Source organism: Vipera berus (assembly GCF_964194415.1).
Source record: "Vipera berus genome assembly, chromosome: 2".
Classification (NCBI taxonomy): domain Eukaryota; kingdom Metazoa; phylum Chordata; class Lepidosauria; order Squamata; family Viperidae; genus Vipera; species Vipera berus.
In genome coordinates, this window is record NC_138203.1 from 264,766,145 (window position 1) to 264,793,248 (window position 27,104).

Below are 27,104 nucleotides of genomic sequence, written 5' to 3' on the forward strand. Positions count from 1 at the left end.
AGTCACAGTGGAGGGCTTGGTATTTTAACTCTGACTTTTCTGGTTTCTTTGCCTTTTAAAATACATGTTTCTTTTCTTTAATCATCCTTCCAACTTCTTTATCACTTCCCTCCCCGCATAGCTTTTCTTTATCCAAGCTTCTATCTATCATTCTATCTTCAGGTCTCCAACTAGCACCAGACATTCAGTTTCTGGTCTTCCATCATCCTAATCTAGCCCCCCATCTCACCTCATATTTTTTTCCAATGAACTCCAAACCCCCATCCTCTCTTGCTCTGTCTTTCATCTCTTTAACCTCCTAATCCCTATTCTTGTCCTTCTGTTATTCTTTCTCCACATATCTCCAAAACATTCCAGACTCTTCCTTTATCATTTCATCTTTCCTCCTATTGGTCCATTTCCCACCACCACCACCTCACCTTTTCTGATTAGGACTTCACCTGTCTGCTGAATTTCCATTTCTCACACTGCTCTGAATCATTACCTAAGTGGGTTGCATCCACATGATATCCCAACTCCTTTCCTCAGCTCCCAATAATAAAGTTCAACCAAATTTAGCCTGCTGGGCAATCCCAGCTATTGCAAGTAGTTCTTGGAGGGATTTTGCTGGATAAATTTTGGCCAATCTGCCTAAACCGTTCCTTGGGCACATGGGTCTTCAAACTTGGCCCTTTTATGACTTGTGGACTTCAACTCCCAGAATTCCTCAGGCAGCGTGCCTAGCTGAGGAATTCTGGAAGTTGAAGTCCACAAGTCATAAAAGGACCAAGTTTGAAGACCCCTGCATCTTCCTGTTCTCCATCAGCCTGTCTGTCTGTTGTCTGTCTGTCTGTCTGTCTGTCTGTCTCTCTCTCTCTCTCTCTGTGTGTGTGTGTTTACTAATCTCAGCACTGTTCCTCGTGGCTCTGGTCTGTCTCACTTGAGTCCTTTACGTTAGACCTCTTTCATAGCGTTCCCAGCTCCATTCCTCCTTTGCCTTCTCCATCATTCTCTGCCCTTTCTCTGCATTTCTCATCATCCGTTTGCTCTTCATGCTTCTCCCATCGGCCCAGATGGTCTCCTAACCGTCTGCTTTTTTTCTTAGCGCCCTTTTTTTATTTTTTGGCCTTTCTCCACCAACCCCCTTGGGAGGGAGGGAGGCGGGGAGGTTTGTCCCTGCATTTCGCTGCCTCTTCGACCTTTCCCCACCGTCGCCGCGTTTCCTTTGCCGCCTCGCTCCCTCGCTCGCCCCTGCGACGAGGCGGCGCGGTGGGCTTATTGCAATTTATTCCCCCTCCCCTCCCCTCCCCGCGCCCTTGGACGGCGGCGTTCCGCGCCGGCTCCGCGCTGACATCAGCCCCCGCCCCCTCCTCCTCCTCCCCCTCCTCTTCCCCCCTCCCTCCTCCTCCTCCACTTGGCTGGCTCGCTCGCCAACACGCCCGCCCGCCCGCTCGCTTACTGCAGCACCGACGCCGGGCAGCGCCATGGAGGAGCCGGCTCCGGCGCCCTCGCCGCCGCCGACAGCGCCGCGCAGTGCAGCCACCGCCGCGCGCCCTCCCCGCCTTCGGCCCTGACCTCCGGCCGGCACCATGGCCTTCCCCGGCCCGCGGCCCGGCGGGGTCCCCCAGGTGGCTTTGCTGGTACTCACGGGCTGGCTCTTGCTCTCTCCTCCGCTGGGCGCAGGCAAGAAGAGGCTGCACATCGGGGCGCTTTTCCCCATGACCGGCGGCTGGCCGGGGGGCCAAGCCTGCCTGCCTTCCGCCCAGATGGCCCTCGAGGACGTCAACAGCCGAAGGGACATCCTGCCCGACTACGAGCTGCGTCTCGACCACCGCGACAGCGAGGTGAGCAGAGCCCCCCCCCACGCCCCACCTGCCCCACCCAGCGCCCAGGTGGGGACAGGTGGGCTTCCTCGGGGAGGAGGGGGGGGAGGGAAGGGAGAGGGCCCTCGGTTGCGGCAGGGAAGCCTCCTCCTCCTCCTCCTCCCCCCCCATTACACTGGAAGGATGTGGGAGAAATCAAATTGGGAGAGGAGGAGGTTTCGTTGTGCCTTATAACCCAGGTAGTTCTCTGTGTGCAGTGGGATGGATGCTCAAGCCAACTAGAAAATCTTGGAACAAGTCCTCCTCCTCACTTCCAGATCACCCAGGGACCCATCTGTAAATGGAGACCAGAGCGGCTTGGCTTGGAAAGAGGTGTTAAAAGATGTCGGGTCTACGCAACTAGGGCATTCTTAGGGGGAAGAGGTTCATAGAAGGTTGGACTAGATGACCTCCAAGGTCCCTTCCAACATTATTATTATTATTATTATTATTATAATGATTATAATGGAAAGAGAAAGTGGCCTTCAAAGTAGAGAGATGGAAATCCTGGAACTGATCTTGATGGGGAAGCAAGGGTGTGTGTGTGTGTGTGTGTGTGTGTGTGTGTGTGAAGGTTCCGCTCTTAAGACAGGAAGGATCCACAAGAAGGCTAAAAGATGAGGGAGAGGACAACAGCAGGACTAAGTTAGCATTCAAGGCTTTCAAGGGAGAAACTGCGAGCATAATGCCACAGAAGTCCTTCTTTTGTCACCCAACTTTTAACGGAACCTTTGGGCCAGAGCCTCATTTGGTATGATCCTGTGCAGTTTCTCACTTCTTTGCAAGAGTTGGTGAAAGTTGGTCAAGCTTGGGCTCCTCCACAGAGCTCCAAGAGGAATGAGTTATGGGGCACTTGGGGTACTGCCACAGACGATGATTAGAGGATCTGGTGAAAAGAATGACCTGGAAGGCAGGGTGGTGGTGGTGGTGGTGGTGGTGGCAGAGAGCTCTCATAGGATGCTATGGTCCAACATAGCAAGAAGGTAAACAGATGGGGGGAAAAAGGTGGGACTGGAGCAGTGACATTGGTGCACCTATTGGAAGCAAAGTTTGGAGAGCATTTTCAGAAATGGAGCTTGTGGAAGGGATTGGTGCTGGAGGCGCAAGAGAAAGAGTCATTTGGAGGTTCCAAACATGAGAATGACTCAGTTAACAATTTGCTAGGGTTCCCACGTAGAGAGATGTGCTGGAGGAAGATGCATGTTTTTAATGTGAGAAGGAAGAAGAGGAGAAGCAGCAACAGCAAGAGCAAACCATTAATCCACTAAAAGGAATGAAAGTTGAGAAGTACATTTTAGAGAGCTGGCTTAAGAGTGGTTTGTACTTGGATAAGGGACCGCCAGAAAATTCTTGGCTTTAGGCTAGACCCGAAAAAGATCCCAGCAGGGGCAGTGGAAAATCTTTCCGTGCAACTGCCAAGACAACTGTGTGAATGCAGACATGTACGGTAGTTTCCAGGACTCAAGTCCAGCTTGAAGAGAACTATATGAAGGAGAATTTTTGTAGCTCAGGGTTGAAACGAGGGAGTCCTCTCTGAGCTTGCTTGTTTGCTTGTAGATTTTCATTACCCAAACTAGGTAACATCATCAGCACTACTCTAATTGACTAGCTTGACTAGCGCAGATGATGTTACCTAGTTTGGGTAATGAAACATCTACAAGAAAACAATCAAGCTCAGAGAGGACCAAGGACCCCCTCAGAAAACTATGTCCTTAATGGGGCTTATAGGACTGGAGGCCTTGTTGTCAGCATAGCAGTTTCTTGAAGATAGTACAGTACATTATACAACAGCTGGTAGTTTGGTTGTAGGTTTTTTTTTAGGTATAGGTCTTAAATGGGAGGTCACTATGCCAATAGTCATGAAAGGTTGATTGAGGTAGCATCACAGATGTTATGAGACTCTCTTCACTAGAGTACCAGCCATGTGGATAAACCAAAGTAAGACCTATAACCTGATTCAAGGTTACAGGTAGTCCTTGACATATGACCCCCCCTCCCCAACTGCGACCAGAATTTGTGTTTGTTAAGTGATTCACACCCAATTTTACAATTGTTTTGTCCCGGGTATTAACGCAATCAGCGAATCTGGCTTCCCCCATTGACTTTGCTTATCGGAAGCCGGCTGATGATCACATGAACCCCGGGACATTGCAATCACTGTAAATACATGAGAGGTGCCAAGTGTCTAAATTAGGATCACATGACAGTGGGGATTCTGTGACAGTCGTATGTGTGAGGACCAGTAAATCACAGTCATAATTTCGAATGGTCATGAACTGAGTTATCAGTTGAGGACTCCCTGTCTTCTAGAGTAGTGTTCCTCAGCCTTGACAATTTGAATGTGTGGACTTCTGGCTGGGAAATTCTGGGAGTTGATGTCAAGATTGTGAAATGCCGCTCTAGAGTTATAGATATGGGTGGATTTTGGTGCAGGTTCTGTGAGGAGAAACAGAGAGGAGCATTCAGCTCCTTTTGAGCCAATGATGATGTGAAATTCCGCATCCTCAGAGCACCAGTTCCTGCCCAAACCAAAATATTCCAAAGTCAGTTGTAAATAGGGTTGAATAGCAAATGTTCCCTAAGCCAGATCTTTCTCTTGAAATATAAACACCCTTGTCAATCACCCTCTCTGCTTCCCAACATTTCACTTTTTTTAAAATTCACGTGCCTCCCTCAAGAAAGACTGTACAGAAGAAGATTGTGCAGAGAATCGGCATGGTATTTCCAGGGACCTAGCTTTGGTCATGCCCAATTGTTTTATGTGCTTCCATTACACACTCACATGCTGTGTTCTTTGTCCATTTAGGTCTGCATGCACCATTTCTGATTGATACAATCTTGAGTCGTTCCATTTGCACTCATTGCTCTCTTAATGTGTGTTGGACAACTCCCCTTGTTTGTTAAGTTCTTATTCAATCCTTTGTCCTTTTGCTTTTACCTCTACATGTTTGTTTGTTTTTAATATTTTCCCTTATAATCAGCTGTATTAGATGAGTTCTTGTGCACTGAGCAGCACAATGTGCCGCAAATAATGAATGGAAGAGAAACCGGGGTGCTGTTGTAAAATATTATTTCCTGTGTGGTTTAAGCCTTTTGGAATGTGGGTTCCTTGGTGCTCTCTGAGCTTGGTTGTTTTCTTGCAGACTTCCATTAAGATCCACAGGTCAACCCTGGGCTACAAATATTCTCTTCTGTAGTTTATTTATTTTTTATTTTATTTTAATCCCATTTATATCCCGCCCTTCTCCGAAGACTCAGGGCGGCTTACAAGCTTAGCAGTAGCCTTCATTCTATGTATATCCCTGCTTATTAGGGCTTTTGGGGGCCCCCAAGCAGCATTATTACAAAGTCAGCTTATTGCCCCCAACAATCTGGGTCCTCATTTTACCTACCTCGGAAGGATGGAAGGCTGAGTCAACCTTGAGCCTGGTGGGACGCGAACCTGCACTAATTGCAGGCAGCTGGTGTTACTTAAGGAGGCATTAGCCCACTGCTCCACCAAGGCTAGTTGCCTTCTGGAATGTCCTTCAGGCTAGATAACAACTGGGAACGAGCCACGTCTTTTACCCCTAGCTGGAGTGGACTCCTGGTTTTCATCCTCAGTACTGTAAAGGCCATTACGTTATGTGTCCTCATGCCACATGTTGCCATAATTGGACCATGTTTTTCTTCCTAAGATTGGAAATGAGCCAGACCATTCCTGCTCTTTCTTGTGGCTTTCCTGAGATACTTTCACTCCCATTGGGTCTACATGTACCTATGGATTGGTGGTCTCACCCTGAGCCTGCCTGTCAATGTGGCCCCGATGGCTGTATATGGGCAGGATTTCCAAAAGCACCCATCTTAACTTCCTCATTTGCTTCAACTCCTTGCCTTAAAGATTCTTGGGCGGACTTTGGCAACTTGAGGCAGGCCACATTCCTACAAATTTCCCCATACCTGATGCTCAAGTTGAAACCCCTGCAGCTCTTTCCTTTGCCCAGCTGCCCAAGGGCTATCCATATTAGCCCTTTCCCCCCTCCATCTCATCCTAGGGCAAAAAGCAATGTGGCCCAGTTGCCACCCTCCTGCCCCATTCGCTTGCATTGGAATTTCTGTAAACTTTTTTATTACTATTCTTTGCTTCCCTTATCAGTCTCTGCTCACATCCATTCCTCTAATCATCAGTCTGTCTGGTCGTCTGTCCCTTCTCCCACACACACACCTCCCTTCCCTGCCCTGTCTGTTCCTGTTTCTCTCTCCCTGTCTTATGCTCTCCTGGGGTTCCCAGTCAACCGCCCCCCCCTGCCCCATAGCGTTCCCTTTGTTCCATCCCTATTGAAGCCCGCTCCCTGGTGCTGACAGGTTGCCGTGGCAGCGCCTGCCTGAGGTTTCCATGGAAACTGATCCTCTTTCTTGGGGCGGCGATGCCCTGAATAATTCATCATCCCCTTGTGGAGGCTCACAGCCAGGAACAGGATGGGGCACATGGTTGTGGTGGGGGGGTGTAGGAAAAAACAGCAGGAGGGTCTTGGGTGGCACATTTGTTCAAAGATGGACAGAGCAAGGCAGGGGTCAGACAGAATGTGCAGAGTTAGGGAATAGTTGTAGGTAGGCATCCATTGCATGCTCAAGCCCGTTGGAGGTGTGAGGAACCTTTGGATGGCTAGGATGAGAGTAATATTTTTGAGGGTGAAGGTTCATCCTCCGAGCTTGTGGTTGGTTTCTGAACGTTTCGTTACCAGGCTAGGTAACATCTTCAATGCCGCTGACGACGTTACCTAGCCTGGTAACAAAAACAACCACAAGCTCGGAGAACAGACCTTCGCCCTCATCCTACACCCAAGCTATTTGCCAGTGATATTTTTTGCATGGCCAGAGAGCACATTGGATAAAATGATAGTGCAGAACGGGCAGGGCCATTGTTTTGTGGCAGAGTTGGATCTTTTTTTTTTTCATTTACTTTTTTGGTTAGGTTAAGCCTACAGTTGGGTGTTTTCCACCTACACCAGGAGTCTTCAGACCTGGCCCTTTTATGACTTGTGGACTTCAACTCCCAGAATTCCTCAAGCCAGGCATGCCTGGCTGAGACCAAGACCAAGTTTGAAGTCATGAAAGGGCCAAGTTTGAAGATCTACACATTTTAGGAAACTGCCACCACTTTTAGCAGCTGCGATCTTAGGTGGCTGTGGGGAATCACAGAAGAGAGTCTCAGGTTGCCTATATTCTTCTGCCTTAGTGGGAGGTGAAGTTTCACTAGCCAACTTGGCTCCAACTCCCAACCTCTTAACTGGAGAGTCCTCAGATGATTGGACGTTGAGAAAATGGCTTGGAAAATGGCAGTGCAAGGCGTTTATGAGCTGTTGCCCAGAAAGTGGCACAGGCCTGCTCACAGAGTCACCAGCATCATGTTCAATGCAAGGGAGATTTTACTCCTATCTACAGTCACCATCAGCCTGAGAGGCTTAGCTATGCTATGCCTTATTATGCCTTATGCCTTATTAATGGAAATGCAGGGGAAAGAATGTGGATCGGGTGAACACATTTAGTGTGCTTCTCCACGGGGAAAATTCATCCGTGATATCTATAATAGGTTGGCTTTTTGTTTCTGCGTGTTGGCATATTAAATGGACTGAAGTTGTTTCTGACCAGTAATGTGTCCATGGAAAAGTCATTTCCTTCCTCATGTAACCCCAGTGAATTCCAAGAAAGGTGGGGCCAAGCCAGTTGTTCTCCTCCCTCCCATTCAAACCCAATTCAAACTCCAGGATTGGCATCTTTTAAAATCTGTCAACAAAAATCCAATGAATTACCGATTCCTTCACTACGGTGAAGCCTTCTAACCTAAAGTCGCTTCTAGATGAGATGGATGACACATAAATCTAATAAATAAATGAAATATCTGTGTTTTCCTCATCCTAGGCATCTTGCAAACATGCAAACTTGAATTCTCAGCAGTGGACATACTGGCTGGAAATTCTGAGAGCTGAAGTCCATGTTTCTAGGAGAGACCTAGGTTGGTGAAGACTGTCCTAACTGAGTATCTTCATTGTTCAGAAACTAGGGGAGGAAGGGGTATAGTGTGTCTGTGGTAAGCTGGCTCTTTGGAGAAGCCATTTCCTTCCTTGTGCAACCCCAGTGCAATCCAAGAACTCTGGTCTGTCGGTAGTGGCATCATTTCTAGGTCTTGGCAGAGCAGTTGGCAAGTATATGTAAAACGTTTTCTGTTTTTTTTATGGAACAAGGATCACAGGAGGGCAGTGGTCCATTTGTGAGAGGATGGTTCATTGGCAAACCAAATGCTCCATGTTTTTCTCTACCTACTTAACAAATTACATTCTCACTTTGCTACAAAAGCCTTTTCCATTCCATTCTACCCAAATGTACAGGGTCATTTAACTCTTTCTATTATTAATTTTGTCCAAGCTTTACTCTTCCATGTTTCTTCTAGTCCTAGTTTGCAACTTGTTCATGTTTGGGCTCCATTAGAAGTATTTTATGTACAGCTTCTTGCCTAGCATTTGAAATGAAAATAAACGATTAGGAACAGTACCTTGAGTTTGACCAGAATTCTGAATGAGGGACCATGCACAGGTTGAGATTCTTGGTGAGGAGGTATATCTCTTGTCTCTATCTGTTCCTCACCACCTACAGTGTGAACCTGGTGTGGCCACTAAATTTCTGTATGAGCTTCTCTACAATGACCCCATCAAGATCATCCTTATGCCTGGCTGCAGCAGTGTTTCCACCTTGGTGGCCGAGGCTGCACGGATGTGGAATCTCATTGTGGTAAGCGTCTCTCATATTGATACGTATAGTGATGTTATGGAAGAAGCCAACTTTAATTTTGACCCTGCAAGCTGAAATTTTCAACTTGAAACCCATGAAGAAAATGCTTCAAAGTGAAAAGAGTCAAAGAACTATACCTTTCGTTTAACACCATCTTTTCCCATGTATCTATGATACCATAGACCCTATCTTTCTCCATTATCGTGAATGGAAGAAGGTAAAATACGTTGCAAGACTCCATAACCTTGACTGAAGCATCTCTAGATGCCTAGAACAGATGACTTTGATGTTAACCAGACAGATTGGTGTGCTTGCATGAAGGGGCAGAAGGAGAATCTTCATCTCAAAGTTAGCTAAGGAATGATGGGTGTCTCAGTCTTCCTGTCTTTAATAATATTTCCATCTTCTTCTTTTTCAGTTGTCCTACGGCTCCAGCTCGCCAGCCCTTTCCAACCGCCAGCGTTTCCCCACCTTTTTCCGCACACACCCATCCGCCACACTGCACAATCCCACCCGTGTGCAGCTCTTCAAGAAATGGAGCTGGACGAAGATTGCCACAATACAGCAGACCACAGAGGTGTTTACATCGGTATGGAGCCCAAACCTGAGCATAGACCCCCAGCTTAATCTCTTAGTCATTCTGTAATTTGCAGCAGGTTCCAGAACACTCACTGTTAAATCTTACCCTGATTATAATCCCTGGTTCCCATCCTAACCAGAACAGGTTTACAAGTCTAATAAATCACCCTTGCAGTTTGTACGTACAAACTGCATTGTTTCTTCCAGAGGTTCAGTACTGGGCTGATTTCCAAAGAAACCAAGGACAATTCATTGATTAATTACTGCAGTTATATCCCATCTTTTCTTATCAGCTCTCAAGATAATATACATGGGGTCTTTCATTTTATTGCTATAGCAACAGTCCTGTGAGATAGGTTAGTTTAAGAGAGAAGCCCGGCTCCATGATTTAGTGAGGACTTAAAGGTATATCTCCTCAGTCCAAGACTAGTAATCACTACACTGTCTGTGTTCATAAATCTCTTCTAAAACTACCACATTCTAACTACTTTCCAGAATTTCAGATAATCAGTCCATTACCTGATACCTGATTCTTTTAATCACAGATGCAGAGTTTTAAAACTAGGGCATTCTTTGTGCAGAATATTTGTTCTGGCAATGGATGGTGCCTTTCTCCTTTATCGAACCTGCTCCGTGCCCTAGTACTGTAATCCCTAGCTGGTCTACTCCTGATAACCATTATGGCCTTGAACTACCTCTTTACGTCCCCTACCCCTTTGGTGAATGATGATTCCAATGGAGAAAATTAAAAAAAATAGGCTAGAGACACAATTGCAGTGTAGACAGTTGCATGCCTGACATTATGCCAATCCTTGTTGGCCAGGGGATGTGCACAACGATAATTCACATTTACTGTACGCAATGATCTTTAAAATATCTTGGCAGCAGCCTTTGCTTCATAAAAGCGCTGATTCTGTAACAATTGCCAGTCACCAAAAAAAAAATATTGGCAAATCACTATTTCAGGGCATGCTTTCATTACCATCTAATTATGTAGTTGCTTTAAGTTCCTCTTTTGAGCAATAGAAACTCTCTATAAACTAACTAAATAAATAAAACTGACACAGTCTTCAGCATTTTCAGAATCTCCACACATATTATTTCACAAAAGACAAAACAAATAAAACTCCTTCTCATCTTCCTAGCTCTTGTGGTTCCAAAATAAGATTTTAAAATGGGCAGGCAGTATTTGGTGAGATCTGAAAAGAATGGATCTTAAAGTGGACAGGGAATAAGGACAAGAAAGGATACAAAATGATAAGGAAGGATATAAAAAAAGTACAAAACAGGTGGTGCCTGGCTCAACATTAGCAACTGTGACAGAGATCGAGGTGTCCTAGTGGACCACCATTTAAGTAGGAGCCAGCAATGTGCTGCAGCTGCCGAAAAAGCCAATGCAATCCTGGGCTGCATCAACAGAGGGATAGAATCAAGATCATGTTAAGCGATCATGCTGCTTTATACTGCACTCGTGGGGACACATTTGGAATACTGCATCCACTTCTGGTCACCACAATACAAATAAGTTGCTGAAACACTAGAAAATGCAGAGAAGAGCAATAAAGACAATTAGGGGATTAGAGGCTAAATTGGATGATGTTGAGGGACCTACTGGTAGATATGTCTAGCCTATCGAAGAGAAGGATTAAGGGGGATGTGGTAGCTGTCTTCCAGTACTTGAGAGGCTGTCATAGAGAAGAGGGGATTGATTTATTCTCTTATTCACCTCCTGGTTTTGGGCCATGTTCTTTTTCATATTTTGCAATATCTCAGCTGATCTTTCCTCTTGTTGCTGTTTGCCACTTGAATTCGTGCTAAAACATTTTGAATCCCTGCAAATCTCAAACTTCTGCAGGGTACCGAATATCCTAGCACAAAGACCCCTATCCCTGAACTGAATGCACACAATTAAGATTAATGTCTTGCTCCTCGATTGTCTCTGAGGGAAAACCCAGCTGAAGTTTAATGCCCTCTCTCTACTTGACGGCATCTCTATAACTACTACTGTACATAATCTTAATCAGCTTTTGGGTTATTAGCAGTGTTGGCAACCATCCCTTTATCTTACACACAAATGGGGAATTCAAACTTCTGGGTATATGTCCGTAGAAACCCAAAGAAAGCTTTCCTTCAAAATGTCAGGACTAAGATATACTGAAAATGTGCACGGTAGAAATGATTAAAAAGGGGTTTGATCCAGTGTGTGATCTGTGGACCAAACGAAACACTGACCAATTGAGGATTTCACACACAGAGAGCCCCCTCTGTCTCAGAAAATCTGCTCTGGGTATTTGGGGCTCCCCATAACTATGGGGATAGCCTGTAGTTGGAAGAGGAAATGGCAAAAATGGTCCCTTTTCTAGTCTGCTGGCATTCTGGGCAAAACTTCATTCAGGATGGTCCTACCCATGTAGAAGGTGAAACCAGCTCCATATTTATTAAGTAGACTATATAGTATAATGTAATATAGAGAGCCAGTTTGGTGAAGTGGCTGAGGCATCAGGCTAGAAACCAGGTGACTGTGAGTTCTAGTCCTACCTGAGACCAGGTGACCTTGGGCCAGTCACTCCCTCTCAGCCATAGGAAGAAGGAAGGAAGGGCAAACCACTTCTGTGGGGGGGGGAACCTTTGCCAAAAAATTTTGCAAGGTCTAGTAGTCCATGCAGTTGCCAGGAATCAAAAGCTGACATGAAGGTGCCCATATATGGTGAAATAACAAGAATGATGCTGTAATTCTCCTTCCACATTTGAGTTTTTTCAGCCTGAAGTTAGACAGATGAGAGGGGGTGGGACAGGTCGGGATGCAAAAAAGGAGGAAATGACAGGAGAAAAAAGTAATGAGTCTCTTAATATGCTTCTAGACTGCTCTCTCTAGCAGAAAATATATTTTCCGCCCCCTTTTTTTTCCCCTTACTGAATTTTAATAAATGTCAACTGAGATCTCAGCTGAGGGCTATTTGTCTCAACGATGTCCTAAACAACAATTACAGCTTCCTCTTTCAGAGAAGGGGTGGGGGGGGAAGCAAAACCCCACAAATAGCTTCAAGAAAGAAGAGGAGCATTTTCACCAGCTGTTTTCCAATGTGCCGTCACATTTATGCAAATGTGAAACCCCAGATTTATTTTTTACGTGGCCTGTGACAGGCAAGCGGGCTGCAGCCTTGCATCTCTCATGGTGATATATTGTCACTAGCATCACCGGGGCTAAGCGAGTCTCCTGCTGCCCAGACTTGTTCTTCATTTTTGATTACTCCCAGTCCATCAGAGAAATTAAGGAACTGTGGGTGATCAAAGCAGCTCTAATTAATGCACACTATGACTGATACAAGCAACATCCCATAACACTTGCACATTGTTGGATATATTATCGTTATCACAGTTATTATTGTAATACCAGAAAGAGAGCGGAACAGAGAGATCAGCACTATTAGAATCACAGTATATGTTACATTTTTCACCTCTTTGAAAAAAAATATTTGAAAAAGAACAGCAGCTGCTGGACCCCGGACATAAATGTGCTCCTAATCCTACCTGGCAATTGTGAAAGTAATAATATAATGTGTGCTTGAGTTCATGCCAAATATACAAGAGTCCAACCTTAGCTAACCTAGTTGCACTCACCTTTTCCTCCATATATCCCTAATTCTGCTTTGCTTCCTGTTTGTGGTTTGCTTCCTCCTCGGTTTGCCCTTTTACTAAGTAGCATTCAGTCATGCAAATATTCTGTTTACTCATGAAACGTATTCCTTTGCTTACAGAGAGGCCGTTTCTCATTGGGTCCAAGCGCTTCTATGGGGAAAAGGCATAGAAAAAAGAAAAGCTTCTTTTTTTATTGAAAAGTTTTACAATACATTTTTCCATAGCATACACCCTCCCTCCCCTCCCCTCCCCCTTACCCTCCCTCCCCCTCCCCCTCCCAACTTCCCAGAGCTGAATACAGGGTATAAACTTTACAAACTAAAGCTAAAATATGCTAACTAACTGAAAAAATAACATATAATTCTAACGCACTTTAACTCCTCTTAAACATAACTATATTATTAACAAATAGCATACCTAATACTACATCACATAATTTAATTTTATTTTAACCTGTATATATTGTACTGTTTTAATTTGCCCTGTAAACCGCCCTGAGTCCCTCGGGGGGAAAAGGGCGGTATATAAATCTAAATAAATGAATGAATGAATGAATGAATGAATGAATGAATGAATGAATGAATGAAATTTTTAGTCCCATATTTATTCTGTATATATTCAATCCATCTTCTCCATTCCAAAATATATCTCTGTTGCGATTGTTCTTTCAAATAAGCTGAAATCTTTGCCATTTCCGCCAAGTTAGAAACTTTCAAAGTCCATTCTTCTATAGTAGGCAAATCCTCCTTCTTCCAATATTGTGCTACTAAGAGTCTTGCTGCCGTAATTAAATTCAAAGCTTCTTTGTTGTAGAGAGTTTGATTCGTTGCGTCTATTTTTCCTGAACAGAGAGATGCATGTACATTAGAAAGCACTGAATGTGTTAAAAGAGGCCAAAGTATGTCAAATAATAATATTTGAAACAATTTATTTTGTGTTTGTTCCCTGTGATAGCAAGAATGAAAATAAAATAAAATTGGGAGCTGTATAGTGCAATACAAGAACTCGCTTCTGAGATTTTGACTAGGTATTTTTACACAGCTGTAGATAGGGCTTGTATCTTTTGAGAACGAAGAAACTGAAATTCTAAACTTCTGTCTTCGGCAGGGTCACAAATGCTGAAGATTTTATAAGCGTAAAACTGACGTTGCTATTTCCATGGTTTTTAACCTGTGCATGCAATGGTTTTATGCATTGTGCTAAGCTGCTCTTTGTATAGTCATGTTTTATTGAATAAGTGGTAACTGGGCTGGGTTTCTACCACACTAACCCATAAATCATGGCTTGCAAAACAGAACCACTGGATTCACGTAGTGTGCTGAGCTGCACTGTGATTTGTTTTGGGGGGGGGAGTGGGTTGGCTTATTATTAGCTTAGTAGCATGAGATGCAAACTCAGAATATATATTCTCCTATCTTAATGTAGCTTCTGAAGTACATCTTTGTCCAGGTCCTTATGACTTCATGATTATGATGCCTCCTTCTGCATTCCCACAGACTTTGGATGACCTGGAGGAACGAGTCAAAGAGGCTGGGATTGAAATCACTTTTCGACAGAGCTTCTTCTCTGATCCTACTGTGCCTGTCAAGAATCTCAAGGTATCAGAGTTTGTCTGACTGTCAAGGGAGGACAGGTTGGGACCCACAATTCCTCCATGCAGCCTTCCCTAACCCTGCCACCTTTCACACATAGAGGGATTAAGCTTGCAGAACAGCCCAAGAGTCCGTTAGGGGAGATTGTCCTTCATCCCCAATCGTCAGCTCCATGATTGCATGGGTGAAAGTTGACAACAAAATAATAGACTTTGGGCAGAGTTGTCATGAAACATTTTTGTTGCAAATTGAAAAGCAACATGGACACACTAAGCCTTTGCAAAAGAATTTCCCACAAAACTTGAGCAAATATGTTTGGCCCTGTTACCCTGAAACATCTCACCATGGGGGCTAAAAGGGAGACAATTCTACACGGATTAATGATTTTGATGAATAAATTGTTATACTATGTAACCTTGTTCTTTAGAAGTGAACCCATTTATCCATGAACTGTATATAATTAATCATGTCCCATTAAATTAATGCTGGCTGGTATTGTATATGTGTCTGTGTGTGCATGTCTGTATGTGTCTGTGTATCTACCTATCACGTTACTAGTGGACTTCTCACCTGTGTTAGTGCCTTGTAATCGGCTTTGGAAACATACAAGTAGCTTATCTAAGACTGATTAGATTAGCATAAAATAGAGATGGGGGAGAAAGGAACTAAGGTTATCTGATGGGCTACCTGCTAATCTGTCCCCTACATTTGTTGGTATCTTTTTTTTTAACTGATGCAATTTGATTGGGCAAGCTGCAAGTATGTTTCTGCAATTTGTGAAAATAATTTCGTACAGACTGAATCACATTTTCAAGTGCTACGTACTTATCTTTAGATTTTGGGGGGAATTTAACTTTTGAATGGAATGCAGTGCAATTGATGCAGCCTCTTTGAGAGGCCACTGTCCAGAAAGGCTGTGTTGGAATATTAAATTAAATGAATCATGTAATCATAGAGTTGGGAGGGGATCTAAGTGGTCATCAAAACCAACCCTCTGCACACGGCAAGATTCCCTACAGCATCTCTGATAGATGATTATCAGATCATTGTTTAAAAAACTCAAGCAGGGGAAGAAACAGTTTCCTACAGTAGCCTATCCCCTCATTGACCTATTCCACTGATAGACCACTCTTACTGTCGATACAGATCGTCCTCAAATAACGTCCACAATTGGGACCAGAATTTCTGTTGTTAAGCAAGGTGGTTGTTAAAATGAATCATGGGCAAATTTATGGCCTTTTTTTGCCACAGTTGTTAAGTGAATCACTGCAGTTGTTAAGTAAATCAGGCTTTCCCCGTTGACTTTGCTTGCCGGAAGATGGCTGGGAAAGTTGTAATGGCAATCCCATGACCCCTAGGATGCTGCAACCATCGTAAATATATGCCAGTTGCCATGCACCCAAATGTTGATTACACGACTCTGGAAATGCTACAGTTATTAAATCACTTTTTTCAGTGCTGTTGTAGATTTGAACGGTCGCTAAACCAATGGCTGCAAGTTAAGGACTACTGTAAGTTCTTCCTAATGACCTGTGAAAGCCATTTTGATTTATTGCTTAAGACAACAGATTAGAAATCAGGAGACGGTGATTCCTAGCACTGCCTTAGGCACGAGGTAAGCTTGTGTGAGTCTGTCTGCTCAGCCCTAGGTAGAAGGAAGAGGCAAGGGCAAGTCGCTCCTGAAATATTACCAAGAAAACAGCAGGAATAGCCTAGCCTAGCCGCTGTCACCAGGGTCAAAACTGACTCAAAGGGACTAAAATGGCAGATGATTGATGATAGATAGATAGATAGATAGATAGATAGATAGATAGATAGATAGATAGATAGATAGACAGACAGACAGACAGACAGACAGACAGACAGACAGACAGACAGGCATAAGATAGATATGATAGCTATGATAAATAAATATGATAGATAGATAAGATTAGATAGATAGATAGATAGATAGATAGATAGATAGATAGATAGATAGATAGATAGATAGATAGATAGATAGATATGATACAGATATGATACAGATATGATAGCTATGATAGCTATGATAGATAGATAAGATTAGATAGATAGATAGACAGACAGATAGATACAGATATGATACAGATATGGTAGATATGATAGATAGATAGATAGATAGATAGATAGATAGGTAGATAGATAGATAGATAGATAGATAGATAGATAGATAGATAGATAGATAGATAGATAGATAGATAGATAGATAGATATGAGCCTTGGTGGAGCAGTGGGCTAATGCCTCCTTAAGTAACACCAGCTGCCTGCAATTAATGCAGGTTCGCATCCCACCAGGCTCAAGGTTGACTCAGCCTTCCATCCTTCCGAGGTAGGTAAAATGAGGACCCAGATTGTTGGGGGCAATAAGCTGACTTTGTAAAAATGCCTCTGGGGGGGGGGCGAAAGCCCTAATAAGCAGGCATATACATAGAATGAAGGCTATTGCTAAGCACATTGATTTGTGCTTTAGATTGTAAGCCGCCCTGAGTCTTCGGAGAAGGGCGGGATATAAATGGGATTAAAATTAAAATTAAAAAATATATGATAGATAAGTTAGATATGATACATATGATAGCTAGATATAGATAGCTAGAGATATGATAGCTAGATATGATAGCTAGATATAGATATGATAGGTAAGATTAGATAGCTATGATAGATAGATATGATAGCTATGACAGATAGCTATGATAGATAGCTATGATAAATATGATAGATAAGATTAGATAGATAAGATAGAAAAGATATATGTATATATATATATATATATATATATATATATATATATATATATATATATATATATATATATAGAGAGAGAGAGAGAGAGAGAGAGAGAGAGAGAGAGAGAAGATAGATAGACAGACAGACATGATAGGTAGGTAGATAGATAGATAGAGATGATAAATAGACAGACAGACAGACAGTCAATCTATATCTACCTCTTTGAATTTTCATCCCACTACAGGTAGTCCTCCAATTACAACCATTCATTTAGTAACAATACTGGAAAAAGTGACTTATGACCACTTTCCACATTTACGAACATTGCAGGATCCCCACGACCACAGGATCAGAATTCAGCCATTTGGCAGCTTCGGATGTATTTATGACGGTTGCAGTGTCCCGGGCTCATGCGATCACCTTTTGTGACTTGCTGGCAAGCAATGTCAAATGGGGAGGCCAGATTCATTTAACAACCGTGTTACTATCTTGACAACTATGGTGATTCTCTTAACGCCTGTGGCAAGAAAGGTCATAAAATGGGGCAAAACTTACTTAACAAATGTCTCCCTTAGCAACAGAAATTTTGGTCTCATTTCTGGTGGTAAGTTGGGGACTACCTGTAGCTCTACTTTTAATCCTTGGAGCAAGTAAAAAATAAGTCCAAACCCTCTACAGCCCTTCAGCTATCCTGTCCCCACTCAGTTCCTCCCTTCCGCAAACTGAACGTAGCTCGGTCTTTCAGCTATTCCTCATAGGACGTGGCTTCCAGTCCTTGGTAGCCCTTCTCTGGACTTGCTCCAATTTATCAATGTCCTTTTGAAACTGAGATGTGTGGTCTGACCAAGGCAGAACAGAACAGATAATTATTACCTCCTGCGATCTGGATGCTCTTCAAGAAGCCGTTGGCATTTGTTGCAGCTGCCTCGGGTCGTTCCGGGGAAGTCGTATAGGGTTGTCTCCTAAATGAGAAATCCCTTTATGATCTTTTCCCTCTGTTAACCTTTCCAGCAGAAAAACAAGCGAGGCCCCCTGGCCTGCATCCAGCAGTGTAGCTTCCACCCTCCCTAGATCATAATTGCTGTGGGCTCCCAAACAGGACAGATTCATCACAGCCGGTTTAGCCGCCCGCTGTAGCGAGAAAGGCAGCTATCACTGCGATTCTGTTGTCCTAATGGCAGCTGCCAATCTCTGAACTAAGAGACCGGCAGATTCTCCTCCTTCTGATGGTTGCTACTCGGGAAGGAGGTGATGCCTCTGGAATGAGTGCACCCAAATGCCATCTCAGTGGCAGCACTTAACCTTTTTATGGATTCTTTAAAAAGCGGAGCAAAGTTATGATGAACATAAGCTGGTAGCACTCAAATGGCTGTGACCCACCTCCTTTCCTAAATGACTGCCTTTGTTCCTACGGAAGGAAATATGCCCCACTCAGTTTGCCCCATGCTGGTTGGGGAATTCTGGGAGTTGAAGTCCACCCATCATAAAGTTGCCAAGTCATTATAGGCACTGCAGCACCTTTCCCCCACTTAGTGGAAGCTATAATGCAGGGCTTTTCAACCAGTGGTACGGGTACCACCTGTGGTACATTGGCACCTGGCAGGTTGTTCGTGACCATCCTAGGAAAGTAGCGGGGGAGGGGAATGGCAGCACCACACAAGCCTGGGTGAGAGACGGCTGGAGCTGCAAGGCTGTCAGGGCTCAGTGGAAGCGCCAGGATCAGCGCTTCTTCGGGGCTGTCAGGGCTCAGTGGAAGCGCCAAGGTCAGCGCCAGGCTCCAGCTGGAGCTCGGCACTGATCCTGGCACTTCTGAGCCCAGAAACAGCACCAGTCAGCTGGAATGTTGCAGCATCTCCAGGGTCTTGTGATTTACATTCAGATGCTTGGCAACTGATTCCTATTTATGATGGTCACAGTGTCCCAGGGTCATGTGAAGTGACCAAAACCTGCTACAACCACCCAGCAGAGGGGGGAGAATAAAAACCAAACACCCCTCCACCCAACCTCTGCTGCCAATCCTCAACAGAAATGCTCACAACAATGAAAACCTCGGACAGGAGGAAGAGCGCTGCTGGGTGGGCAGGTGTCTTGCTCGGCTGTGGCTTGGGGCGGTACTTTTTTCAGTGCCATTGTAACTTCGAACAGTCACTAAGCGAACTCTTGTAGGTCGAGGACTGCCTGTACTTCATCACTTTTTTCCTCTTTTTTTTTTTTTGGTCATCATGTTTTTGACACCTTGCTAGGCAACTGGTGGTACTCGGATGTTGCCATATCCTAAAAGTGGTACCATGGGTGAAAAGGTTGAACAGCCCTGACTTAGTGGAAGCTGTAATGGGGCCAAAAAACCTGGGCCCTGTGCTTCTCTTCCCAATTTCGAGAAGAGCCCAGTCGCAACAGGTACTTCCCACGTCTAAGAATCTAATGGCCCCGTTCAGCAGCGTGCATTAATAATTTATGGCACAAAATGACAGATTTGTCAGACCTGGCTCTGCCAAAAAGAAAACAAGGAGCTAGGTGCGGGCTTCCCCAAGCGCCTTGTCTACTTCAAAAAACGCACAAATTCCCAGCTAAGCTGTTCTGACACAGAGTACATCACCTGATTAACCGTAAGTTCAGGACAGACAAAAAGAAGAATGTTTTCATGCAATGAATAATTAAGTCAGAAATATGTGCCTCGACTGTACAGTGGCTGCTTTTTAAGAGGTCTGAACAAATTAAGCACAGTGGCCGATTGAGATACAGGAGCAGAGGAAAGGGAAGGGAAGGGAAGGGAAGGAAAGGAAAGGAGGGGAGGGGAGGGGAGACATCTATCCTACACTTCCTCCTTCAATTTAGGGCTTTTCAGATATGATATATTTAACCCTCTGTTGGCCTTACTGGCTGAGGATTATGGTAATTAGGACCAGTGCTTTTTTGTAAAAGAAAAAGGTGCCGGAACTCATACATGTCATACAACCCGCCTTGCCTACCCTACAAGGTTCCATCCAAAAAAGGTGCCGGAACTCCGTTCTGAGCGTTCTATGACAAAAAAAGCCCTGATTAGGACCCAGCACAGAAGGACAACAACACCAAGTTGGGGAAGGCTGGCCTGTAGCTTGATTCCACAGGTTTCTGAGTTACTTTTTACTAATTGTTCTACTATCTGTTGGAATTTTGTCATTTTAATACCTGCTTGTCTATCTATCATCCACGTATAGACCAATATAACAAAAGAGAGTAATAATGACTTCCGGAAGCCTTAGCAAAATAACCCAGTCCCCAAATAAAGCAAAACGCATTTCCATTTACCCATCTGAGCTAATAGAAAACAGAAACTATAGTTACAGCTGCACTTAACCATATCTGGAGGTGATCTTTCCCTCTGTGTGCATGAAAGGAATAAAATGGTGCTTATGCCGTGAGGCTCAAGAGGTAATTGCAGTTGTTGGTGTGTGGGTGTGTACCTGTGTGCATGCAGTGTTTCTGTCCTCGATTAGCTGATTGGCAGGTTACATTCTTGGGACTGGTTAAGATTTGGGAATTAATGGTCTGAAAGGGTGAATCTGCCACTGTGGGAAGGTGCAGTGGGGAATATCTTTCTTGCAGTGTTCTAAATGGCGTTTATATGATTTCAATCTATTTAATGGAAGCACGATATGCAGTTAAGTATATTGGATAGTACAGGTAGTCCTTGATTTACAACCACAATTGGAACTAGAATTGCTTTGTTGCTAAGCAAGGCAGTTGTTAAGTGAGCCATGCCATCACTATAATTGTTAAGTGAATCATGCAGTTATTAAGCAAATCCAGCCTCCCCCCCATTGACTTTGTTTGCCAGCTGGGAAGGTTGCAAGTGGTGATCAGGAGGCTCCGGGATGATGACACCATCATATGTATATGCTGATTGCCAAGCACTCGATCATGTGACTGTGAGGATGCTGCGACGGTCATAAGTGCAAGGACTGGTTGTGTTGTGATTCAGGGTCAGCCTGTGGGTTCGGCAGTTGGGTCGGACGACTCAGAGGAGGAGGAGGGGGGTGTTGAAGACCTTGCTGAGGGGGTTGAAGATCTTGCTGATGATAGCCCTCAGCCAGACCCCTCCCACTTGGTCACCACGGAGACCCAGCTGTGTGAGCCTGACAGTGTGGATGAAGATGACCCACAGCTGGCCCTGTTCAAGGACGCCCGACGCAAGAGGCAGTCAATTAGGAGTAAACAGAGGAAGGCAATGGGGCTTCTCGGAAGGAGGCAGAGAGAAGCCACGCCCTGAACACTATATAAGGGGAATGTCTGGGAGGGCTGGTTTGCTGAAGGCAACCGCTCGGATGGTTCATGCTTCTTAAAGCTCCGGTTTCTTGGTTCGTGTCTTGTTTGTTTTTGTAGCTATAAATTTGGCAGGCGTAATTCCAGCCTCTTGCCGGTTGTAAAGGGGTTGTCCCTGCCTTTTCTGCAGGGCTGGTAGCAGGCTGGTACAGAACAGGTTGGAACTCCCTGTTTTCAGTGACGTCCTAACTTTGAACAGTCGATAAATGAATGGTTATAAGTTGAAAACTAGCTGTGTGTTGGATAGTAATGAATATGAACAGACATGCAATTATGTATATATGTACACATATACGTTTCACGAAAACATGAGTGATTCCCACCATCAGCATCATTTAGATAGAATACAGCTGGAAGGGACCTTGGAGGTCTTCTAGTCCAGCCCCCTGCTCACGCAGGAGAACCTATACCATCTCAGACAGGTGACTGTCCAGTCTCTTCTTTAAAAACTCCAGTGATGGAGCACCCATGATTTCTGGAGGCAAGCTGTTCCATTGATCAATTGTTCTCACTGCCAGGAAGTTTCTCCTTATTTCCAGGTTGGATTGCCCTCTGAGGAGCTTCTTATCCTGCCCTCTGTTGCTGTGGAGAATAAATGGATGCCTTCTTCCAAGTATTGGAAGTCTGTAATCAGGTCTCCCCTAAATCTTCCCCTTTTTAGGCTAAACATGCCTAGTTCCCTTAGCTGTTCATCATATGATTTTGCTTCCAGACCCTTTATCAACTTTATTGCAGCCTTTCTAGGGCAGGGGTGTTCAAACCTGGCCCTTTTATGACTTGTGGACTTCAACTCCCAGAATTCCTCAGTTGATTGTCCTCACTGTCAGGAAGTTTCTCCTTAGTTCCAGGTTGCTTGTCTCTTTGATCAGTTTCTAACCATTGTTTATTGTCCTTCCCTCTGGTGAACAACCTGACCCCCTCTGCCTTGTGGCAGCCCCTCAGATACTGGAACACTACTGTCGCATCTCCCCTATTTCTTCTTTTCTTTAGACTAGCTAAACCCAAGTCCTGCAGCCGTTCTTAGTATGTTTTAGCCTCCAAGCCCTTGATCATCTTAGTTGTTCTTCTCTGAAGTTTTTCCAAACTCTCAACATGTTTTTTGTGATAAGGTCACCAAAATTGGCTGCAGTATTCCAGGTGTGGTCTTATTAGGGTTTTATAAAGCGGTAATAAACTTGACTTGTCTCTGGCAAAGTCCTCTGGTCATCTGATTCCACTTTTTTCCCTTTTCAGCGCCAGGATGCTCGCATTATTGTTGGGCTGTTTTACGAGACTGAGGCACGAAAGGTTTTCTGTGAGGTGGGTACACGGGGTTCTCTGAGCGGAACAGAGAATACAGATAAAATGTTTTCCTAGCTCCATTCTGCTTCGGCTTCTGGAAAATTAGCATTAGTGTATATGATGATGGCACTAATTTGATGAACTGTTGCATTGCCTTGTGCTCCGGGGCTGCTGTATATGTGTTCGGCTTTGTTTCTTTCCAGTGCTTAAAGGTAAAAGGTAAAGGTTCCCCCGCACATACGTGCTAGTCGTTTCCGACTCTAGGGGCCGATGCTCATCTCCATTTCAAAGCCGAAGAGCCAGCGCTTGTCCGAGGACGTCTCCGTGGTCATGTGGCCGGCATGACTAGACGCCAAAGGCGCACGGAACGCTGTTACCTTCCCACCGTAGTGGTCCCTATTTTTCTACTTGCATTTTTTACGTGCTTTCGAACTGCTAGGTTGGCAGAAGCTGGGACACGTAACAGGCGCTCACTCTGTTACGCGGCACTCGGGATTCGACCCACCAAACTGCCAACCTTCTGATAGACAAGCTCAGCATCCTAACCCACTGAGCCACCACATCCCTTTCCAGTGCTTAGTGCATAGCAAATCTCCCCACACTTTCTTTCCGCCTACCTGTATGTATTCAATGAAACCCTTTCTGTACTGTAGTGGTGTGATCTCCTACTGCCTGGAAATGTGGCTTCCTCTGGTTTGCGAGTTTACCTTCTTTTATTCCTCCTTTGTGAATGGTGGCAGGTATATAAGGAGCGTTTGTTTGGAAAGAAATACGTCTGGTTCCTGATTGGCTGGTATGCTGACAACTGGTTCCGCATCAAGGACGCAAACATTAATTGCACGGAGGAAGAGATGAGGGAGGCGGTGGAGGGACACATCACCACGGAGATCGTCATGCTGAACCCAGAAAACACCCGCAGCATTTCTAATATGGTGAGGAAGAGCCGCAGCAGGCAAGGAACACGGCCATGTCTTTCAAAAATGAAAACCCAGTTAATCCGCGGTAGCCAAAATCAGAAGAAGGCCTAACAGTGCCTTTTTAGTGGAATACATTCTCTTAAAAGACATAAGCACCTGGTCTCCCCCCCCCCCCCCGCTCTCTTCTTCTCTGACCTCATCTTTAATTTAAATCTTGCATTGATTTTCCCACCCTGTGCATTTGATGAAGTGAGCTGTAATTCAAAAAAGCTTAGGCCTGCCAGACTCCTCCTGATTTTTAAAACAGACCTGCAAATTTATTTGGGAATGACATTCCTTGGTTTGGACCTGTTCGCTCTACAGAAGATTTGGCAGTATAAGACATGTGCTGCATCCGATGGCATGCTGACTGCATGTAAAATAATTACATATTTTATTTTATTACAGATCATTAATCAAAATTGTATACATTGGCAGGAGATTTTTTTTAATATTGTTCAAGTTAAGCAAATGCATTCCCCCCCCAAAGTTGCTCCTTGATTTTATTAAAAAAGAAAATAAAATTGTTTCATGAAATGTTCCTTCCCATTTAAAAAGAGTTGAATCACCGTATAAAGTAATATTTCTAATTCGATTAAAATTAGAGTCCAGAGTTTTCTCTTGAGTAGCTGAACGGTTATTGATTTCTCTAATAAGATTAATTCTCCTTTTTAGATTAATTCTCCTTTTAGAAAACCATACATTCTTTTGCATTTAATTATGAAACCAACTACAATAAATCTGAATCAATATTATTCTCAAACTTTTTACAGCAAGATTTCTGTTTTTAATCTGTTTATAAACCATTTAATAATACTAAGAACATAATCTCAAAGCAGCGTACAATAAAAATTAAATAAAAACATTAAAAATACAAAATATAATAACAATAAAAATAATATGCTAGAATTAAAATCATGCAAAGAATTTTTAAACCCATCTAAATGGAACAAGGCATTCTGTCAGAAAAGCCTGGGTAAAGAGGAAAGTTTATAAAAGCATCAAAACCACAGAGCAATTATATTACCCAATATAATATTTTACTGCTTTGCAAATATAAAATATTTTACATATTTTATGGAAGTATTAAATCCTGTTTATTTATAAAAGTTGCATTTCACTTTTTGCTGTTTCTTTTTCTTTATTAAAAGAATCCCGATATTTATCAATTTCTGCAACAAGGAAGAATGTTGTTTTTCTTGGTTCCCTACAGACATCACAGGAATTCATTGAGAAACTGACAAAGCGCGTAGAGAAATCTCCGGAAGAGACTGGGGGTTTCCAGGAAGCCCCATTGGCTTATGATGCCATCTGGGCACTAGCCCTTGCGTTGAACAAGACCTCAGCTGAACTGGTAAAGAAAGGACTGCGTCTTGAAGATTTCAATTACAACAACCAAACCATTACAGACGAGATCTACCGAGCACTCAACTCTTCAGCTTTTGAGGGGGTCTCGGTGAGTGATCCCTTGAAACCGATCTTTTGAGGGCAGGAAATCTGGTGTGCAGAATATTCAGGATCTATCCATAGGCAAGTCTGTCAAAATTCTGGGTCATCTAGTAAGATTATTTTGAGGAAGATCAAAAATCCTGCCTTCTCCTTCCAAGCCTATTTGAATTTTTAGAGCTTTTGGTTTTAAAGGTAGTAGTAATAGGTTGTCAAGAAACACTGATGGGAGGGAAAAAAGAAATATATACAGAAGTATTAGTACAGGATGGGGACATGATGGGCTAGTGCAGGGGTCCCCAACCTATGGTCCGCTGCCCGGGAGTGGGCCGTGGGCTCTTGGCCAGCGGGCTGCGGAAACAGCTGGCCCGTGCACACGCACACATGGACGCGCATTTCCGCCCCAATCATGCTAGGGCCCATGGCCCATTTGTGCATGCGTGTGGGTGTGAAAGGGGATGCTAGCATGAGAGTGGGTGTCTGCAGCCCATTCGCGCATGCTCAGCTAGCCCAGTTGGTTTGAGCAGCTGTTCACGCATGCACGAATGGGGCTGCTGGAGCCGCGCCAGTGTACATGGCCCTGTGCGCATGGCACCAATTTTACACTTGATTTCCTTTCCTCCGTTCCTTGAGCCCGGAAAGGTTGGGGACCTCTGGCCTAGTGGTTAAGACCCTGGACTTGTTGACCAAAAGGTTGGCAGTTTGAGATCTAAGTACCACATGATGGAGTGAACTAACCTAGCAGTTGAAAAGTATGCAAAATGCAAGTAGATCAATAGGTACCACTTTGGTGGGAAAGTAACACCTCGGCGTATAGTCTTGCTGGCCAAATGACCACAGAAGCTTCTTCAGACAACAATGGTTTCCTTGGCTAAGAAGCGGAGATGAACACCGCCCCCTACAGTCAAATACAATTGGACAGGGGAAACTTTTACCTTTACCTTTTATTGATACAGGACATATAATACTAAGGAAAAGGTCATGAAAGATAGTAAATCAAGGATAGGTCTCCCGGTTGCAGAACAAAAACTACTTTGTTCATGACCTTTCACTGAGGTTACATGTACACTTTCAGGTACAATGTTTCTTCACAATGATGACTTACTCCTTGAACTACTTGTCCCATATTTTTGAACACTGAGATTCTCAGAAACTTTGCTCTGGAACTCAGATTGTACTGGAACTGTACAATCTAGGGTCAAGGTGACTCACCTTCTTAATTTCACATCCTTCTATGATAACTGCCACATTTCTCCTCTGAAACCTCTTCCCACCAGAGAAAAACAATCCTTCTTCTTCTTACTGTTGGGATGTGGGACTCTGCCCCAATTAGCACCGGCAAGAGTGCCAAACCAGACTGCCACCATGAGGACCTTCTCTTAACACGATTTCCTTCACTCCCCAGGGACATGTGGTCTTCGATGCCAGTGGCTCTCGGATGGCCTGGACCCTCATTGAGCAGCTTCAGGGTGAGCAGAGTCCTCAGGATGCTCCACACTAAGGGTTTTCCCATAGATTGCAACATCAAGCTGACTCCCATGCCACATGAAACAGCTGCCAAAACATCAGACTCACATCATTTCTGCCCTTTAATCCTCTTTTTTTCCCCCAAATGCACACAGGTATGCTGTAATTTCCATTTTGGATTTTTTTTGGGGGGGGACAGGTAGTCCTTGACTTACAGCAGTTCATTTAATGACCATTTGAAGTTACAATGGCACTGAAAAAGTGACTTATGACCATTTTTCACACTGATGGCCATTGCGGCATCCCCAGGGCCGTGTTACCAAAATTCAGATTCTAGGCAACTGAGTCATATTTATGACGGTTGCAGTGTGATCCCATTTTGCGACCTTCTGACAAGCAAAGGCAATGAGGGAGCCAGATTCACTTAAGTTTAAGTTTAAGTTTATTATATTTGTATACTGCCCTTCTCCCGAAGGACTCAGGGCGGTGAA

General features: G+C 44.1%; 1 protein-coding gene across 1 annotated transcript in view; it reads left to right on the plus strand.

Annotated features, from left to right (window-relative positions):
- Positions 1 to 1,461: 1,461 nt before the first annotated feature.
- GABBR1 (gamma-aminobutyric acid type B receptor subunit 1) overlaps positions 1,462 to 27,104 on the plus strand; it is a 45,567-nt gene continuing 19,924 nt past the window's right edge. Inside the window, exons 1-8 of the mRNA XM_081320082.1 lie at positions 1,462 to 1,823; positions 8,475 to 8,609; positions 9,028 to 9,198; positions 14,324 to 14,425; positions 22,697 to 22,762; positions 23,485 to 23,676; positions 24,914 to 25,156; positions 26,552 to 26,615. Coding sequence (XP_081176208.1) covers positions 1,569 to 1,823; positions 8,475 to 8,609; positions 9,028 to 9,198; positions 14,324 to 14,425; positions 22,697 to 22,762; positions 23,485 to 23,676; positions 24,914 to 25,156; positions 26,552 to 26,615 — 1,228 coding nt within the window. The 5' untranslated portion in view covers positions 1,462 to 1,568. The remainder of the gene's footprint in view (positions 1,824 to 8,474; positions 8,610 to 9,027; positions 9,199 to 14,323; positions 14,426 to 22,696; positions 22,763 to 23,484; positions 23,677 to 24,913; positions 25,157 to 26,551; positions 26,616 to 27,104) is intronic.